Genomic DNA, 20,269 nt, shown 5'->3' with positions numbered 1-20,269 from the left:
AGATTAGGTTTAGTAGATTGCCACTTCGTCCGTGGCTGCAGGGTAGACAAATATTGTTTGCGCCACCTGTCCCAGAAAGTATTTGCAAGACTTTGTACCTGTCTCCATTGGCGCTTGTAGAGGTCCTTCGCGTCGAATCCTCCTGGAGGGGCACTGGACAGTCCGGTTTTCTGGGTAAGTAAAGTAGCTGGAGTCAATAACAAGGGCTCCTCAGGGTCGTTAGGAACTGGAACCAGGGGTCTTGCATTGATTATAGCTGCAGCTTCAGCCATGAAGGTGATTAGGCTTTCGTGGGTAAGCCTCGCTGCTCCTTTAGATTTTTCCATGTCACGAGTTCTGGTGGTCCCGAATGAGCGAGCTATATGAGTCAGGCAGGTAATGGCTCGAGTAAGTGACTTCCAACTTGAGAATCTGTCGAACCTGCAAGATCCAAGCTGGATAACAGAGGTCATTGTATGTAGTGTAGACACCTGAGGGCGGATTTCAGCATCTGAGTCCTCTCCTACAAGTTCGAAGGTGTCTGGAAAACATTCCTCAATGTACAATAGTTTTGGTCCAGAGAGCCACGTTGTGCTTCCTAGTCGACTTGCGTCAACTGCTCTAGTTGCATGATCTGCGGGATTCTGGTCTGTGGGTATGTAATGCCACTGCTGTGGGTGAACTGATCTCCTGATTCGTAGCACTCTGTTATTGACATAAACGTAGAATCGCCTGCTTTCGTTGTGGATATATCCCAGGACTACTTTGCTGTCTGAGTAGAACTTGGCTTGTGTCAGGTCGATATCCATTTCGGATGCGATGAACTCCGCTAACTCAACGGCTAAGACTGCGGCACAAAGCTCTAACCTGGGTATAGTGTGCTCTGGTTGTGGTGCGAGTTTGGCCTTTCCCATGACGAAACCAATGTGGCACTGACATTTGGAGTCTACAGTTTTGAGGTAGGCAACAGCGGCAATTGCTTTGACAGAAGCATCTGCAAATACGTACAGTCTTTGGCTCTGTATCTCAGTAGATGGCACAGGAGTGTATGGTCTTGGCATATGCAAGTTGGAGAGTGCCGCTAACGAGTTCTTCCACTCTTCCCACTGGATCCTCTTATCAGGTGGCAGAGGTGCATCCCAGTCAGATGTTTCCCTAGTTAAGTCTCTTAGTAGGGCCTTGCCTTGTATAGTAACAGGAGCTGCGAAACCCAAGGGGTCGTACAGACTGTTGATGGTAGACAGGACGCCTCTACGTGTGAAAGGCCTTTCTTCCTGGCTGACCTGAAAGGTGAAAGTGTCTGATTGTAGATTCCAGAGAAGCCCGAGGCTGCGTTGTATTGGTGTGGGGTCTGACCCCAGGTCCAGGTCTCTGAGACCATTACATAGGTCTTGAGAAGGGAACGCTTCCATGAGTTCTTGGCTGTTTGAGGCTATTTTATGAAGCCTAAGGTTCGAGCAGGCAAGCATGTCCTGAGCTCTCCTGAGAAGACTGATTGCAGTCTCATTTGAAGGCATGGCTTTTAGACAGTCGTCGACATAAAAGTCCTTTTCTATGAATTGTCTGACATCTGCTCCGTATTCTGGTTCTCCTTCCTGAGCTGACCTTTTGAGTCCGTAAATGGCGACTGCAGGTGAAGGACTGTTGCCAAAGATGTGCACTCTCATGCGATACTCTGTGACTTCTTTAGTAGGATCATTGTCTCTGTACCAGAAGAATCTTAGGAAGTTCCTGTCTCTCTCTCTCACAAGGAAACAATGGAACATTTGCTGGATGTCAGCGATGAAGGCAATGGAATCCTTACGGAAGCGCATAAGTACACCCAGTAGTTTATTATTGAGGTCTGGTCCTGTCAGCAGAACGTCATTCAGGGAGACATCATTAAATTTAGCACTGGAATCAAACACGACTCTGATCTGGCCTGGTTTCTTAGGGTGGTATACTCCGAACATGGGTAGGAACCAGCATTCTTCAGAGTCTTTGAGAGTGGGAGCTAGTTCTGCGTGACGGTTTTCAAAAATCTTTGACATGAAGGAGAAAAAGTGATCTTTCATCTCTGGTTTCTTTTGCAGATTACGAATGAGAGAGGAGAAACGTTGTAATGCCTGATTTCTGTTGTTTGGTAGACGTGGTCTGTGGGTTTTGAAGGGAAGAGGTGCGACCCAGCTGTTGGTCTCATCTTTAACGAGTCCCTTGTCCATTACCTCTAAGAACAACTTGTCCTCTACCGACATTGCCACTTGGTTGTCCTGCTTAGTTCTCTGGAAGACTGTGCCCCCTAACTGATCCTCATAGCTTCCCGACACTATACTGCTGTCGTGAGTAAAGTCTATTAAATGATCAGGTAGTTGGATGCTGTGTGGCAGTTCCCTGACATGGAACTCATTGTTACAAGGTTGAAACAGAGATGGACGTCCTTTCTCCAATGTATTTGTCAGCATGCTTGTCACAGAAGATGGGGCGTGCATGCGTCCCAAGCATACGTTGCCAATTATGACCCATCCTAGGTCTAGCCTTTGGGCATAGGGAGCATTGTGGAGTCCGTTGATATGACGTCTCACTTTATGAACCTGTAGGATATCTCTCCCCAACAGCAGAATTATCTGGGCCTGATGGTCGAGTTCCGGTATGAGGTGTGCTATTTGTTTTAAGTGAGCGTGATGGATTGCTACATCTGGCGTAGGGATTTCAGATCTGTTGTCTGGGATCTGGTTACCTTCGATGATCGTAGGTAGTGGTAGGCAGAATTGTCCGTCTAAAGACTCGATCTGGTAGTCAGTAGCTTTCCTGCCTGCTGTTGTCACAGTACCTGCACACGTCTTTAAGGAGTAGGGAGTGCTTGGCCCTTTGATGTTGAATAGGTCAAAGAACGTTGATCTAGCCAAGGATCGATTACTTTGGTCACCTAAGATAGCATACAGTCTTACAGCTTGGTCTCTATGGCCCTTCGGGTATACTTTGACGAGGCATATTTTTGAACAGGACCTACTGTCTATTGTGCCTTTGCAGACCTCGGTGCATTGTGAAGTGATCTCTGGCATAGCTGTATCAGTGTTCCTTTCCTCCCCGCCATGCTCACTGTCAGCTGGCGTGTTTTGTGTACTCCATGGAGCTGGGCCAGGGTGTAGAGCGGTGTTATGATCTGTGGTGCCACATTCTGTGCATTTTACACTGACCTTGCAATCCTTGGCGAGATGAGCTGTGGACGAGCAGCACTTGTAGCAGATACCGTTTTCTTTCAGGAAGCTTCTGCGATCTGGCATAGATTTTCCTCTGAAGGCTCTGCATTTCAGGAGAGGATGAGGCTTCTGATGAAGTGGGCACTGCTTGTCAGGGTCCTGCACCTTTGTCTCTGATTGGGAGCAGCCAGCAGACCTGTAATTAGAACCTGGAGAAGAAACATAAGTCTTGTGTACTTCCACAGATCTTCTGCGTGGATTTGCAGGTGGTGATGGTGTGGCATATGGTATTGCAAAGTCAAAGCTGGGATCGTTTCTAATTCTTGCTTGTTGGTGTATGAAGTCTACAAAAACGGAGAAGGGAGGGAATGGAACGCTGTGTTTGTATTTGTACGTGGAACCATGTGTGAGCCACCTCTCCTGTAGATTGTAGGGCAACTTCTGGACTATAGGATTAACACCTCTGGCTGTGTCGAGAAATGCAAGTCCCTGTAGGTCGTCCTCGTATTTGGCAACTTGGACTTCCTTTAGCAAGTCGCTTAGCTCTCTAAGTTTCTGGAGACCTTTGTTAGATATTTTAGGAAAGTCATCGATTCTTTTGAACAAGGCTCTTTCTATTACTTCTGCTGAGCCGTAACACTCATCCAGCCTTTTCCAGATCTCTTTGAGGCCAGTCTCAGGGCGGTTTATATTAATGTCTATGATCCTTACTGCGTGTTTGACTGACTCTTCTCCCAGGTATTTGACTAACAGGTCTATCTCTTCCCTGTGTTGTAGCCCCAAGTCTCTAATGACATTTTGGAAGGAAGCTTTCCAAGCTCTGTAACCTTCAGCTCGGTCAGTGAATTTCATGAGTCCCTTGGCGACCAGTTCACGTCGTGTGAAGAACTTGGCAAATTCTGTCGTGAACCAGTTGTCAACAGAGTATACTGGTGATGGGTCACCCTGATAGTGATGTGAGGTGCGTTCGTACCTGTTAGTGTCCTCATGGTGGCGCCAGCCGGTGTCGTATTTCTTCGGCCTGATGTACGGTGCGTCAGCAGGGTGATCCACGTTGGTTACTTCGCTGGAGGTGTCGTATTCTGGTTTTGGTACTGGTTCAGGGTTATAGTTTGGATCAGGAAGGTCATTAACATACTGAGATGTGCGTTGTGGTGAGTCTTGCAGTGGAAACTCCAGACTCGACGTACTGCTTTGGCTATGCAGCTTGGGATTTTGCGCGGCTTCTAGCGATTCTGCTTCGGCGAGGGCTGCGGCAGCTTCCCTTTTTGCTGCTAGGCTTTCTAAGGCGGCATCCACACGTGCCTTCTCTAACTGCGACCTTCTCTTTTGATCGGCTCTCTCTAAGCGCGACCTTCCCTCTTGATCGGCTCTCTCTAAGCGCGACCTTCTCTCTTGATCGGCTCTCTCTTCATCTATGCGTGCTTTTTCTAATTTAAGTTGCATCTCTTGGTCAGCAAAGCTCGCTCGTATTTTGGCAGCTTCAGCATTTGCGCGGGCAATGGCGACAGCGCTGCTGATGGATGTTGTCTTTGAGGAGACGGAAGTAACAGATCTTGTCCTATGCGATTTGTGAGACATGGTGTCTTGGGAAAGTGCTTGGCTGTGCAGAGATTGCTGTAGCTGTATTTAGTCTCTGAGTAGCCGGTGACTTGAATCCCACTAGTTGGATGGTTGCCGTTTCACTGTTCTGTCCTCACTAGCTGAGGCAGGCTCATACGTAGCTATACAGTCAGCTAAACCGCTATACCGGGGTCCAATAAGGAGACTGTGGTTGAGTCTGTGCTTTATTAAACGTAGTGGTATATTGATGCGGTGAAACTGTGAACAATGATATAAATAGAATCAGTGCATGGTATAGAACAGATACATACTACACATGAGGTACATTATGCATAACATTTTAGGAAGCTAGTAACTGAACTGGGAGTACAACTGGCTAGGCTAGGCTAATATGGAGCAGAAATATCTATAGGAAGCATAAAGACATACCGGCAATGCAATCGCAAGGGGGATGAAGTGAAGCGTCTTTCCTTGAAGGCAGGCTGAGGAAAGTGAAAGGAAAAATGGAGGGAAATGGAGGCTGAGCTACCATAATGCATTGCAAAGGAGGAGGAGAATCAGACATGGATAATACAAAAACAAGATTGAACTGCCAACATAACTCTGGCCGCTAGAGGGAGCCGAAGCATCACAGATGAATAAAGGCATGAATATATCAATACTGTATACTGAGGAAACTGCAATTATGCAAGCAAATAATCAGGGCAACAATATTAGATGGCGGAGACCGAACAAAGGTTGCAACGCAGGATCGTCTGGATGGTAGAGAAGTAGCCCCAATCAAGGTCTAAAAAAATTCACTGTTCTGAAGGCTCAGGATGCATCAGTGTCAACGTGAACTATCTGTCGACATTTGCATTGTATGAAGCACCATGGCACAGGGACCTAAAAAAGCTAGACTGCAGTTTGCCAAAATGTACAAGAGTAACCAAAATCCTATTGTGAACAGATGAAATCAATATAGAGCTTTTCGGTAAAGCACATCATTCTACTGTGTACCGAAAACTGAATAAGGCTTACAAAGAAAATCAAACGTGATGGAGGTTCAAAGATATTTTGGGGTTGTTTTGCTGCCTTTGGCACTGAGTGCCTTGGCTGTGTGCAAGACATCATAAAATCTGACGATTACCAAAGGGTTTTGTAGTGCCCAGTGTCAGAAAGCTAGGTTGAAGTGAAAATTGCTGTTGGGAGAAGGCAGCCTTCAAACATGAGAGTAGTGGAGTAGTTTGCAAAAGAAGAGTCGTCGAAAATTTCATTTGACAGGTGTAAGAAGCTTGTTGATGGTTATAAGAAGTTATCAATTGCAGTTATTTTTTCCAAATGGCGTGCAACCAACTATTAAGTTGAGAGTGTCATCTGGACATGACTGATTTAATAGAGAGTATTATAAAAGTTTTGCACCCATTTGAGTCGCTCACTTATTAAAAGTATTTTAAAAAGCATCAGACATAAGCAGTTTCCCATCTGAAATGCTGCATGGCAATATTATGCTTATGCTGAAACCCAATGGAGATACTTAATACGATAATTACTACAGGCCAATCTCATTCATCAAGACTGATATTAAAACCTTTAAAAAAAATCCTAGCTAATAGACTAAATAATAGCTTGCCTTTAATTATAAACACTATCTTTAACAGTTCCTATATATCAATTAACGAAGCTCAAGCTATGCTAGATTTGTATTCCACTGTCTCATATTTTAAAAGAGATCTGGCAAAATAAAAAATTCTTGATTTTAGTATTTATACTACTACGGAAAGTAACATTAAAAGTTTCTCTGAAATATTATCGGAGGAAAACTCTTTCATCTATCTCGGTATTCTACTTTCTAGGAGCTTTAAAATGACGATAGCTCTTAACATGTAAAAATTCATCAAGTCTATTACAGATGACATGCCGGTATGTCAAACCTACAACTGACTTGGTCGTGAAGAATTGTTGTGTTCAAAATGAATAGTTTACCAAAGATTTTGTTTGTCTTTAGGTCTATTCTCTTTTGATTCCAACTAAATATATTCTTAAACTACAAAAAACATTAAATAACTTCATTTGGAGACATAAACGTGCATATACGAGTATATTGTAATGAAAGCAAACTATGGCGGGATAGGGACTACCGAATATAGCATGCTACTATTGTGCTAACATGGTCAGTGGCTAAGCTCTGAACCACGGACAGCTTGGGTAGATTTAGACTTGGCTGCTAATGATTATTGTCCTCTGTTTGATTTAATATTAAAGCATATGATCAACCCTATGCTCCCGGACCCTTCTTACCCCAACCTTTCATCAACTATTTTAGCCTGGTAAAAGCTTGCAAAATCAACTTAAGAAAAAAAAACTAAATTTGAACAAATTTGAAAATAAATTTGAACAAATTAAAAATCTTTCACTTTTAGTTATTCAAAGGTTAACCAAATCCGTAATTCCGGATTATTGGTGATACAATTAGAGATGAAAATGGTGAGAGATCTACATGATGGAAACAGACTCATTCCCTTTTCCTTCAACAAGAACTTTATACTTTCGAACACTATCTTCTTATCATTAGGGAAAAAAATCAAGAATTATCATCAAGCAGAGACTGCCTTTACCAGAACTTATTGGTAAGCTTTTAGGCAAAACAAATAACTAACTTACTGTATTTGGAAAACTTGTACTATCTATGACAGCTTTAATAATAATATTGCCTTCGTTAAAACCCCTTACATGTTATAGTGGGAAAAAGACTTAAGGTACCGTCACACATAATGATATCGTTGACGATATCGTTGCTTTTTGTGACGTAGCAACGATGTCGTTAAGGAAATCGTTATGTGTGACAGCGACCAACGATCAGGCCCCTGCTGGGAGATCGTTGGTCGCTGAGGAAAGTCCAGAACTTTATTTCGTCGCTGGACTTCCCGCTGACATTGCTGGATCGGCGTGTGTGACGCCGATTCAGCGATGTCTTCACTGGTAACCAGGGTAAACATCGGGTTACTAAGCGCAGGGCCGCGCTTAGTAACCCGATGTTTACCCTGGTTACCAGCGTAAACGTTAAAAAAAACAAACACTACATACTTACATTTAGCTGTCTGTCCCCGGCGCTCTGCTTCTCTGCACTCCTCCTGCATCCTGTGTCAGCGCCGGCCAGCCGGAAAGCACAGCGGTGACGTCACCGCTCTGCTTTCTGGCTGACCGGCGCTGACAGTGCAGAGGAAAGCAGCGCGCCGGAGGACAGACACGGAATGTAAGTATGTAATGTTTGTTTTTTTAACGTTTACGCTGGTAACCAGGGTAAACATCGGGTTACTAAGCGCGGCCCTGCGCTTAGTAACCCGATGTTTACCCTGGTTACCGGGGACCTCGGGATCGTTGGTCGCTGGAGAGCGGTCTGTGTGACAGCTCTCCAGCGACCAAACAGCGACGCTGCAGCGATCGACATCGTTGTCGGTATCGCTGCAGCGTCGCTTAGTGTGACGGTACCTTTAAGGAAACCATTCTCTGCAGAACAATGGCAGGAGAGTATACAACCTACATACTCCTGTAACATATGCATTTCACTTGACAAGCCATACTATCTCTTACCAAATGGCATTCCTCTCCAGTAAGATTAGCTAAAGCATTGTCAAACTCCTCTTCCCAATGTTGGAGGAACTAGGGCAGGACAGTGATATTTTGCTCATTTTCTGGAAATGTCCCAAATTAAGAAAATTTTGGAAAAAAGTCTCCCTTCTCATTAATCAATTACTAAATAAGGATTTACCTATCACCCCTCAAATAGCCCTTTTGTCATTAAATATGGAGACCATTGACCCTATGCATAAACCAATTTTATCATCTATTTTTGGTGGGTAAAAATTCCATGTTTGTGAGGACTGGGGAGCAATCTAGTCGAAGTGAATGTAGATTTTATTTTCATTTGCGAGAGCAAATGCCTCTGTCAATGTACGCCATTTTGCCGGGGTTTTCATATACAGTACTTTGCAAATGTTTTAGGCAAGTGTGGTAAGAATGCTGCGAAGTAAGAATGTGTTCCAAAATAGAAGTGTTAACAATTCATTTTTATCAAATTGCAAATTGAATGATGAAAAGAGAAATCTGAAGTCAATATTTGGTGTGACCACCCTTTGATTTCGATGCAGCACCGAAGCATCAGCTCCTCTAGATAGACTTGTGCACGGTTATTGGAGGCAGGAGGTTGATCCACAGATCTTGGAAAACTTAACCACAGTTCTTCTGAGGATGTAAGGTTGTACAAATTGGTCTGTCTAGCAAGACTTCTATTTGTGAAGGCATTCTTACTTTGCAGCATTTTTCCACATCTGCCTATAAATTTTGCACAGTGCTGTACATTGTCCATACACTTTTGGAAACACCTGTGTTAATTGAGGGGGGTGTAGGGTTCAAGAGCATCATCGCCAACAAAATGAAGAACAGTTACCCAGGGGGTCTCTAGCTTTGGGGGATCTGTCCTATCCTACATGACATAGACAAATCATCACTTTGAGGACACTGTAATGCTTATTTTCCACTGTGGTGGCGCTGTAGGGAAACTGAAGACTTAGAGACCAATTTCCCTACTCTTTACAGCCGATCACTGGGACTCTCAGCAAGGAGATACATTGCAGTCAGCGTATTGTCTTCTAATAAATCGAGGTTATCAAAGCAGAGACCCCCTTTAATCCATTGCTAGTGTCACTGTCTGTGGCTGGAGGATGCAGCACTCTCGTGTTTCCTGGGTATCTTGGCTGCATTTACACCGCTTTATGCTGCCCACAGACAGGATTGGAAGTGGCATATGCCACAACCTACCTATCAGTTTCCTGCGCTCCCGCTTCCGGCTTCTTGTGTTACTGTTAGAAGCATTTCTTTGCCAATGTCTCTGTATTCCCCGTGCGCCATGTTCTTTTTAGCACACTGACTGTGATCAGATTTTGCTCCTGATTTCCCAGACTCTTTGATCTGTTGTATCTGACCCCTATTGTGTTACAAGATGTACTAATCCAGAACCTTGCTTTTCAGTAAGGGCCTGAGGACGGTTCCCGAAGCTGAAATTGGTTTAGCCGTGATCTACATGTCAACCGAAAAATATTGCAATCCTCGGCAAGGATCGGCGAACAGAGATGAGCCCGGTAAGGTAGCACTCCAGGTATTCTCTGCAGAAAGTAGATGTACTGTCAGGCCTATAAATTGTACAGTGTTCAGGGATCAACTATCTAAGGATTAATGGAAAATATTGGTATTTGGAAATCTAATTAATTATTAGAAAAAGTTGCATCTCATGTTTGACCATGGAGTGTCAGCGGCGTGGTTTGTTTCACTCGTCCATAGTTACGTCCAGCATATGGCAGGGAAAAGGGTAAGTGCGATGGCGCCCTGGTCTCTGTGCTTCCCCTTCCTTCGCTGTATAGGTGTCTTCTGCTGCCCTTCCCCTTTACAACGTGTCAGGAGGACGACTCTGCTCCCCTGCTCTGATGCACCATCATCCATACGCTGCTGTGCAGTTTTGGATATGATCAGGACAGCTTAGGAGCTTTGATAACTTGTTGATGAGTGGGTGACCGACTGCCGGGACCTGCACTAATCCGCAGACTAAGACTTGTATTCCCATTAGGATGGAGCGGCAGTGCACGTGATTGACCCCAGCTTTATTCATTCTCTATGGAGCTGCTGAGCGCTGCTCACAGATCTTTCCTGTAGCCCCATACAGAATGAATGGAGCGGCGTTCAGGCGTCCAACCTGCTGCTCCACTTTGTAAAGAGATAGTAGTGCACAATTGGGGTTAAAAAAAAAATCTAGGATTGGTGTTGCTCCCAGCTCTTAGACCCCAACGGGTCATTGAGTTGACACCTACTATATGGTTAAGTGATAACTAGTTTAAACCGGACAGCCCCTTTAAGAAAAAATACATCACCTCTCCTCCCCTGCAAATAGTAGATGTTCCACAAGTTGGACAGATCTGCCAGACCTACCTCGAGGAAAGCCATAGAGTAGCAAGGACAGTAAGCCCCTCATCTTGCTGATCATGTGACCACGCCTGTGTCCTTATGTTCCTGTTATGGGGGCTGCAGGTTATCACAGGACAGCGGCCTGTCAGTCACTTTAGGCAGCGGGAATCCCACACCGGTGCTCTACTGCTTTCTTCAGGATCTGTGCAGGAGTGTATGGTAGATCACAGGGTGACCGTGCATGCCGTCATCTTTGTGTCTGCCCACCGGTGGGCTGTGGAATCTGAGTATTCCTTGAGGGAGATAATTATTAGTTGTGCCGGACATTGAAGTGTAAAATATACAGGTGGATGCGCTGTAATAAGGTTTTGTCTGTGTAAACCGCCATCTGTTCCCTCAGTGTAAACCGCTGCCCTATATTGTTTAGTTGCCCCTCACACTAGTAACTGTGCCCACAGGAGCCATGAAAAGCCTTGTAACGGGCCAGTGCGCGCTTTCACTGAGGGTTAGAGGTCCTATCACTTACTTATATTTGTCCTTTCAGAAAAGAATGGCAGACATAATATTATGGGGTCTACGCAGTCTTCCAGTATGGCCGTCGATGAGACTGTGTTACCACCACCCACATTTAACACCACAGCTTACGTGGCCGACACGGAGCCACAAGACCACACAGAAAACTGGTGGGTAATCGTATAGAGGGGTATAATTACATGGCGGAGATCTGTGTGTACAATGAAGTGCACATAACAATATAAGTGATGATTTGTCATCTCGTGACTTAGGATGGAGATCAGCGGGGTTCGTGAAGTTAAAGAGACACCTAAAAGTAATGGAAGGAGCAGTAAAACACACCTGAAGAAGGATCCGGATGTGGAAAGCGATCGCAGTGATTGCAGAATCGCTCTGTTTCATGAACAACTTGAAGAAAGGCCTCGAGCAGCATCACAAGCTGGAACGCCTGCCTCCGACAGACACAGAGTATCCCAGAAAATCGAGCCCTCAAACAAAATACAGAATTATTTCCAGCCCGTGTCCAAGAAACGGTAAGTAGTAAAATACTGAGACAAAAAAATAAAACCAAACCTGTCCCTTTTTCTATTAAGCTGTTTAGAAGAACTTTATATAACATACATAATAATATAATAAAGGTATTATTACTACACTGTGGTGTGCTGCCAGGTACCCCTACGTGCGTTTCGTCGCTCAAGCCTTCTTCCGTACTGGCAGCACACCACATTCTGGTAATAACACCTTTATTATTATATTATGTATGCTATATTTCATTCGGTCTTGTTAATCTGTGATAGGGAGACTACTGTATAGCTATACTGATCATACCATGGTCTACTAACTATACAGGATTTATAATGGACTAGTTACATTGACCACTAAATGGACTATACACTAGAATAAGGGTACCGTCACACAGTGCCATTTCGATCGCTATGACGGTACGATTCGTGACGTTCCAGCGATATCGTTACGATATCGCTGTGTCTGACACGCAGCAGCGATCAGGGATCCTGCTGAGAATCGTACGTCGTAGCAGATCGTTTGGAACTTTCTTTCGTCGCTAGATCTCCCGCTGTCATCGCTAGATCGGTGTGTGTGACACCGATCTAGCGATCTAGCGATGCGATCTAGCGATGCGATCTAGCGATGCGTTCGCTTGTAACCAGGGTAAACATCGGGTTACTAAGCGCAGGGCCGCGCTTAGTAACCCGATGTTTACCCTGGTTACAAGCGTAAATGTAAAAAAAAAAAAAAAACACTACATACTTACATTCCAGTGTCCGTCAGGTCCCTTGCCGTCTGCTTCCCGCACTCACTGACTGCCGGCCGTAAAGTGAAAGCAGAGCACAGCGGTGACGTCACCGCTGTGCTGTGCTTTCACTTTACAGCCGGCAGTCAGTGAGTGCGGAAAGCAGACGGCAAGGGACAGACACCGGAATGTAAGTATGTGCTGTTTGTTTTTTTTACGCTGGTAACCAGGGTAAACATCGGGTTACTAAGCGCGGTCCTGCACTTAGTAACCCGATGTTTACCCTGGTTACCCGGGGACCTCGACATCGTTGGTCGCTGGAGAGCTGTCTGTGTGACAGCTCCCCAGCGACCACACTATGATTTACCTACGATCACGGCCAGGTCGTATCGCTGGTCGTGATCGTAGGTAAATCGTATAGTGTGACGGTACCCTAACACTAGTAAATTATAATCCATTTATCTTTATTGGATTATTGTGGACTTTGATACATGGTGTCTACTTGTGCCTTGTATATGCTGCTTACTGATCAGTGGGGGGGTCTGACAGCTTAGTGGGATCTCCACAAATCCTGGGAATGAAGGGGTCTCAGTGCTGATTTAGCAGTAGAGATGAGGCAGTCATTCTATGCACATGATCCAGGGCTGTATATCTGCCATCAACACTTTCTCTGATGCAACAGGAAAAGAAGAAGGTAGAAGCGAATGATTATAATCCTCCAATCCTTTATATTAATGTACAGCGGATACGGAAAGTATTCAGACCCCTTTACATTTTTCACTCTGTTTTATTTCAGCCATTTGGTAAATTCAAAAAAATTCATTTTTTTCTCATTAGTGTACACGCTGCACCCCATCTTGACTGGAAAAAAACAGAAATGTAGACATTTTTGCAAATTTATTAAAAAAAGAAAAACTGAAATATCACATGGTCGTAAGTATTCAGACCCTTTGCTCAGACACTCATATTTAAGTCACATGCTGTCCATTTCCTTGTGATCCTCCCTGAGATGGTTCTCCTTCATTGGAGTCCGGCTGTGTTTAATTAAACTGATAGGACTTGGTTTAGAAAGGCGCACACCTGTCTATATAAAACCTCACAGCTCACAGTGCACATCAGACCAAATGAGAATCATGAGATCAAAGGAACTGGCCAAGGAGCTCAGAGACAGAATTGTGTCAAGGCACAGATCTGGCCAAGGTTACAAAAGAATGTCTGCTGTACTCAAGGTTCCTAAGAGCACAATAGCCTCCATAATCCTTAAATGGAAGAAGTTTGGGACCACCAGAAGTCTTCCTATACCTGGCCGTCCAACCAAACTGAGCAATCGTGGGAGAAGAGCCTTGGTGAGAGAGGTAAAGAAGAACCCCAAGATCACTGTGGCTGAGCTCCAGAGATGCAGTAGGGAAATGGGAGAAGGTCCACAAAGTCAACTATCACTGCATCCCTCCACCAGTCGGGCCTTTATGGCAGAGTGGCCCGATGGAAGCCTCTCCTCATTGCAAGACATATAAAAGCCCCCATAGGGTTTGCTATAAAAAAAACAAATGAAGGACTCCCAGACTATGAGAAATAAGATTCTCTGGTCTGATGAGACAAAGGTAGACCTTTTTGGTGATAAATCTAAGTGGTATGTGTGGAGAAAACCAGGCACTGCTCATCACCTGCCCAATACAATCCCCACAGTGAAACATGGTGGTGGCAGCATCATGCTATGGGTTTTTTTTCAACTGCAGGATGAAAACCTCTTCCAAAGAGCTCTGGACCTCAGACTTGGCCGAAGGTTCACCTTCCAACAAGACAATGGCCCTAAGCACACAGCTAAAATAACAAAGGAGTGGCTTCAGAACAACTCTGTGACCATTCTTGACTGACCCAGCCAGAGCCCTGACCTAAACCCTATTTAGCATCTCTGGAGAGACCTGAAAATGGCTGTCCACCAAAGTTCACCAATCAACCTGACGGAACTGGAGAGGATCTGCAAGGAAGAATGGCAGAGGATCCCCAAATCCAGGTGTGAAGACCCATGGCTGTACTAGCTCAAAAGGTGCTTCTACTAAATACTGAGCAAGGGGTCTGAAGAATTACGACCATGTGATATTTCAGTTTTTCTTTTTTAATAAATTTGTAAAAATGTCTGCATTTCTGTTTTTTTTTTTTTCAGTCAAGATGGAGTGCAGAGTTTACATTAATGAGAAAAAATGAACTTTTTTTGAATTTTCCGAATGGCTGCATTGAAACATAGAATGAAAAATGTAAAGGGGTCTGAACACTTTCCGTACCCACTGTATATTACCTTGCTGTATTGATACAAAGCCACACACCTCTAGTGTATCACTACCTCTTGTTGATGCAGAAAAATGTAAAAAAAAATATATATATATTTCTTCTAGAAAAGCTTAGTTAAAGGGAATCTGTCAATAGGATCAGCCCTCTTAAACAGTCTATATGGACATGCAGGTCATAGGGAGCTGAATAATAAGATATATTGAAATCTAAGATCTGATGTCTTTTCCCAGAGAAATCCACATTTTTCTTCAATATGTAAATGAGCTGTGAAGATCTATGGGTGGGACATAGATCTCCCCAAGAAGCTTCCTTCAAAGCTTACTGTAAATGAAAGGGGTTGTTACCAGTGTGGGACATGTAGATCAGGAGAGTGAACTGTCAGTCATTACCTGTCTCACATTGGTAACGCCCTCATTCATTTACAATAATCTCTGGAGGCAGATCCTCAGGGAGATCTATGCCCGGCCCATAGATCTTAATATTTAATTTACATACTAAGAAAAATCTGGCTTTCTCTGGAATAAGACATTGGATCTCTGATGTCAATGTATCGTTTTATTCAACTTTGTTTGACCTACATGCTCATATAGACGGCTGACCCTACTGGCTGATTCCCTTTAAGTCCTCCAGACATCTTATACTAAAAAGGGTCAATGAAGGAGTTTCTTCAAAGTCAAAGGGGTTGTGCAGTGAAAACCTGTACAGTCAGACCCCAATCGATCATTAAGTTATCACCTATTGCATTGGTAGGAAAAAGCTTGATTTCTTCGGACAACCCCTTTAATGCGATTGGTTGATTTTTCAGGGACTTTTTGGAAAATACAATCGGTAACCTGATTGATTGCCTTTGACCGCTTCTAACCTTTTCCATCACGCCAGGGTTGATAGATGTCCCTTACTGTACCGGAAAACAAAAGAAATAGTCATGTCCCGACCCTAGAATAACCCCGTAATTAACTCCATGTTTACACAGTCCTCACGTGGTGATCGTGCCGTGAACCTTTGATGTGTTAGTCATAAGGAAAGTTTATGCCAATATTTACACAATCCGGGAATATTGGGTCGGAAAATGACATGTCATGATGTTTACTTGCACATAAAAGATTTCTAGATGCAGCCGCTCAGGTTTTTTCATTAAATTCCTTTGTTCTTTTAAAGGGAGAGAGAAGAAGAAAAAGGTGAAACGTCCACAACCAAATTCTGTAGAATGGAGAACGTCACTTCTCAGTCTTCACAGTCGACAAAGGAGATTGTGCCTCCAAATCCTAAAAATGCAGATAGTGGCCGCAGTAACGCCCTGGATACTGGTCTACATACAGAACCGGCGGCGTCTTCCACTGGTAGACTTGGCAACTCGCATGGTCGGGATAAGATGGACACTTTCATGACCAGTCAGCCCAAGGACTCCTTCATGAGGAAGAGGAAGGAGCCTGAGGATGTGGTGGAGGAGTCCGACGTAGAAAGTGAAGACTCTGGGGATGCGAAAAACACTAAAAGTAATGGCAGCCAGATGAAGAGGCCTCGGGTGGGAACCACTGAAGACTTTGGAGAAGATTTTAGCATAAACTCCCAGGACAGAGGAGAAGGAGCCGCAGTAAAGGTACCTTCACACTGAGCGACTTTAGAACGATAGCGATCCGTGACGTTGCAGCGTCCTGGATAGCGATATCGTTGTGTTTGACACGCAGCAGAGATCAGGATCCCGCTGTGAGATCGCTGGTCGGAGCTAGAAGACCAGAACTTTATTTCGTCGCTGGATCACCCGCTGACATCGCTGAATCGGCGTGTGTGACGCCGATCCAGCGATGTGTTCACTTGTAACCAGGGTAAACATCGGGTTACTAAGCGCAGGGCCGCGCTTAGTAACCCGATATTTACCCTGGTTACCACTGTAAATGTAAAAAAAAAAAAAACACTACATACTTACATTCCGGTGTCTGTCTCGTCCCCCGGCGTCGGCTTCCCTGCACTGTGTCAGCGCCGGCCGTAAAGCAGAGCACAGCGGTGACGTCACCGCTCTGCTTTACGGCCGGCGCTTACACAGTGCAGGGAAGCCGACGCCGGGGGGACTCGACGGACACCGGAATGTAAGTATGTAGTGTTTTGTTTTTTTTTACATTTACAATGGTAACCAGGGTAAACATCGGATTACTAAGCGCGGCCCTGTGCTTGGTAACCCGATGTTTACCCTGGTTACCCAGGGACTTCGGCATCGTTGGTTGCTGGAGAGCTGTCTATGTGACAGCTCTCCAGCGACCACACAACGACAAAACAGCGACGCTGCAGCGATCGGCATCGTTGTCTATATCGCTGCAGCGTCGCTTAATGTGACGGTACCTTAAGTCTCACCATCGATGGAGATGCTTTTTAGGATAACTCACTTATGTGTCCCTCCGAGATGAAAATGTCATCAGAAAGTGACTTAAAATGATATTTCCATCTCCAAGATCATATCCCAATATCTAGTAGTTGTAATAATATTCGCAAATACCTCCAATAATAAATGTAGTCTAGTTCTTCTGATTCGATATGTCTGTTTCCTCATGTACATGGCATTGCAGTGGCTTAGGTATCCATGGTTACGTTCACTGGCAATTAGCTGTCACTGTCAGTAGTCGTAACCATGGATACCTAAGCTATAGCCAATCAGAAGAACTATACAACATTTCTAATTGTAGGTATTTGCTAATATTATTACATTTACTGCATATTGGGATAGGTTCCTGGAGATGGGAATACCCCTTTTAATGTTAAAATCAGATTATTATGTTAAAGGGAGTCTGTTGCCCCCAAAACGCTACCTGAACCACTTATACAAATACCTAGGAGATTTAGCCCTTGTTAAAAATCCTGGTTGTAGTATAGCTTTCAGTGGTTTAGTTGGCAAAAAAAAAACAACCTACGGTATTTGTCATATTTATAAATGAGGGGACTGCTCAGTGTTCATTACGCCCCCCACGGACTCTCTCTAAGTGCATTTTTAATGTGTTTATTTTAATATCTTCCCTATTACAACCTATTAAAAAAATAAATAAATGGTCAGTTTTCACACTGGCCACTCGGCAGACTCATGCTTCCAGTCGCTTTCAGCAGCCACATGTGCGTAAGCAGCAATATTCCTCAATGAAACGTTATCTGAGCTTGCTCTAAGCTTCACAAGCATCATTGTGAAGGGAAGGGGAGGAGGTGAGCTCTGACTTATTCTGACTGGTAGATCCAGTTGTATTGGCTGTATCTAGAGTTTTCACTTTCATTGTTATCCTTGTCTGGCCTGATAATGAAGCTGCTGAAAAGTCAAGTATCGGCTTAGTAGCCAGTGTGAAAAATACAAGATTTCTATTTTTTTTTTGTTTTAAATAAACAAAATAATATGGAAAAGTGAATAAAAACAAAACCTAATGTAAACATTAGATCATTTTCTGATGACACTTTCCCTTTTAAGCTTATAGATGTTATTTAGGGGGTGATTGATGGAGCTGGTGGTCAGAGCACAAGGATTTTACTGGACACACTGAGGCTGACTATACACGTTATGTCTCATGCAGACGGGCATAATGTGGGCACATCAGTATTATAAGGCCTGGCGGAATGGCGTGTCTGCTGACTCGAACTCGTAGATGCCAATAACGCTGTTACTGCGGGTCATAAAATCTGCAGTTGGGCCGTCTGAATCCGGTCTTGGAGAAAGGCTCCTTGTCAGTCTATGCAGCACCTCCGATGTGCTGACCCGCTCTCCTGTGATGAGCACCAGGATGGAGATTGGGGTATCAATGCTGATTGAAGCATTTTTTTAGCTGGTCACCCCTTTATGATCAGTGTGCCATTTGTTCTAATGTTGGGAGTGTAGCATGTGTGGGGGTCCGGTAGGGGTTCCGCGCAATATTTCCCAGGCCCAACCCATGTAAAAAAGGATCAGTGGCGTATGATGTTAAAGTTAAAGGGATTGCCTTGTCATACAAAATGGGTAAAATTTCAAAGTGTTTTTTTTTCCCTTGTTTTACTGCTCATTGCCAATATACGCAGCCACTATGGTTGGGGAACGTGTGGCTGCATGTCTCGGGGCTGTTCAATAGACCCAAAACATGCAGGGATTGACTAAAAAGCAGGAAATCTCCCTGTATGTTGCAGCTGTCGAATAGCCATGAGACATGCAGCCGCGGGAACTCGAACATATTATTCGAGAATGCCAAGGACACTCAGTTAGCACCCGAGCATGCTCAGATAACACCTTATCTGAACACGTTTGCTCATCAATAGCAGCCACCTCTGCAGTGTATTAGAGGTGGCCAGTCTCCTAGACAAGGAAGACAACGCTTACAAGCTTTACAACAAAGGACTTGTAAGTGCTGCTCTGCAGCTGGCTGAAATACTGTATCCGTCCAGTATCTGCGCTCCTCCAGTGCTGCAGAGATAACGCTGCGTCTGCGAGCAGCATGGAGGAGGGCGCTATTCCGGCCGGCACCGCAACCAGTCATTCAATACTACACCCCACCCAACAAGATGGGAAGCAGACGAGAGCTCCCAACCGAGATGGCGACATTGCTCTTCAGGGCTCAAGGCTGGGGCATAAGGCAATGGAAGAAAAAGCAAAAATGCCTTCTGTCTTTCTGTTTTCATTCTTTCTTTCTGTTTTCATTCTTTCTTTCTGTTTTCATTCTTTCTTTGCTTTCATACTTTGCTCTGGTATAAGGCACCGATGCCACGTATGATGCCAGCTCCGTTATTCCAGGCTTGTGTGGAAAGCGCAGCTCTGTTCTTGCGATTTGTCCTTTCGGCAGAGAATAATTTCCAATTTTTGCTCATTTTCAAGGGATAATGTGAATTTCCGGCTATTGTGGTTTTCCTGCTTCTTTTTGTATTGATAGTAACAGAACATGAATTTGTGCCTTTAATCTAAATGAATCTTTGTGATACCGGAGGCGGCGCTCGGTCTGCTGACTGTGTGGCCAGCCTTTGTCACAATGTCACATTTTATCAGTCACAAGCACAAAAAGAAGATGATTAAATGTGTTCTCTAATGAAAAGAATTGCTTTTAAAATGTCCCCAGCCCATTACCAGAGCGATGGCCGCTGCTGAGAGCCAAGAATGCAGGAGGTCGGCTGTTCCCACACCAGCAGATTGGCGCTGAGCTTGGTGTTTGCTGCCGCCAGCCAGGGTCTGTCATCCGGGGGCCACTTCATACCATTTCTTTGCTCCATGGCTACAGCAGATGCCTAAAGTCCCTTTATGAGTCTGTTTTATGTGAGCCTGCCATAGGCAGCCTTCCTGGTATGTGCCTATAGTGGGCCTCGACTTTTTTAATGCTGAACTTTCGTCTGTCCTGTAGTACTGAAATGGGCGACCAGACGTCAATCTCCCCCCTCCAGGATGCTACATTGCACCCAGGGAGTGTGCCAGCATTGGGACCCATACCAATCTGACGCTTATTACCTACCTAGTACATAGGTGATTTTATAGGCTGGAATGCATGTAGAAAAAAGTACTTGAATCCAGCCGTAAGCTGACGGGGTGTTCCCATGTTCTTACATGCATTAAAAAAATGCAAAATGCTCCTAA

The 20,269-nt window shown here is 44.5% G+C and overlaps 1 protein-coding gene across 2 annotated transcripts in view; it reads left to right on the top strand.

Moving 5' to 3' along the window:
- NBN (nibrin) overlaps positions 1–20,269 on the top strand; it is a 90,605-nt gene that overhangs the window by 46,785 nt on the left and 23,551 nt on the right. Inside the window, exons 8-11 of one of the 2 annotated variants that reach the window (XM_069731587.1) lie at positions 9,732–9,841; positions 11,203–11,341; positions 11,444–11,704; positions 15,871–16,306. In XM_069731587.1, the coding sequence (XP_069587688.1) occupies positions 9,732–9,841; positions 11,203–11,341; positions 11,444–11,704; positions 15,871–16,306 (946 nt within the window). Of the gene's footprint in view, positions 1–9,731; positions 9,842–11,202; positions 11,342–11,443; positions 11,705–15,870; positions 16,313–20,269 lie in introns of both variants that reach the window. The other variant, XM_069731586.1, reaches the window with a different exon arrangement.

The sequence above is a fragment of the Ranitomeya imitator genome, chromosome 6 (assembly GCF_032444005.1).
Source record: "Ranitomeya imitator isolate aRanImi1 chromosome 6, aRanImi1.pri, whole genome shotgun sequence".
Classification (NCBI taxonomy): Eukaryota; Metazoa; Chordata; class Amphibia; order Anura; family Dendrobatidae; genus Ranitomeya; species Ranitomeya imitator.
This window is presented reverse-complemented; position numbering and strand designations above follow the sequence as displayed.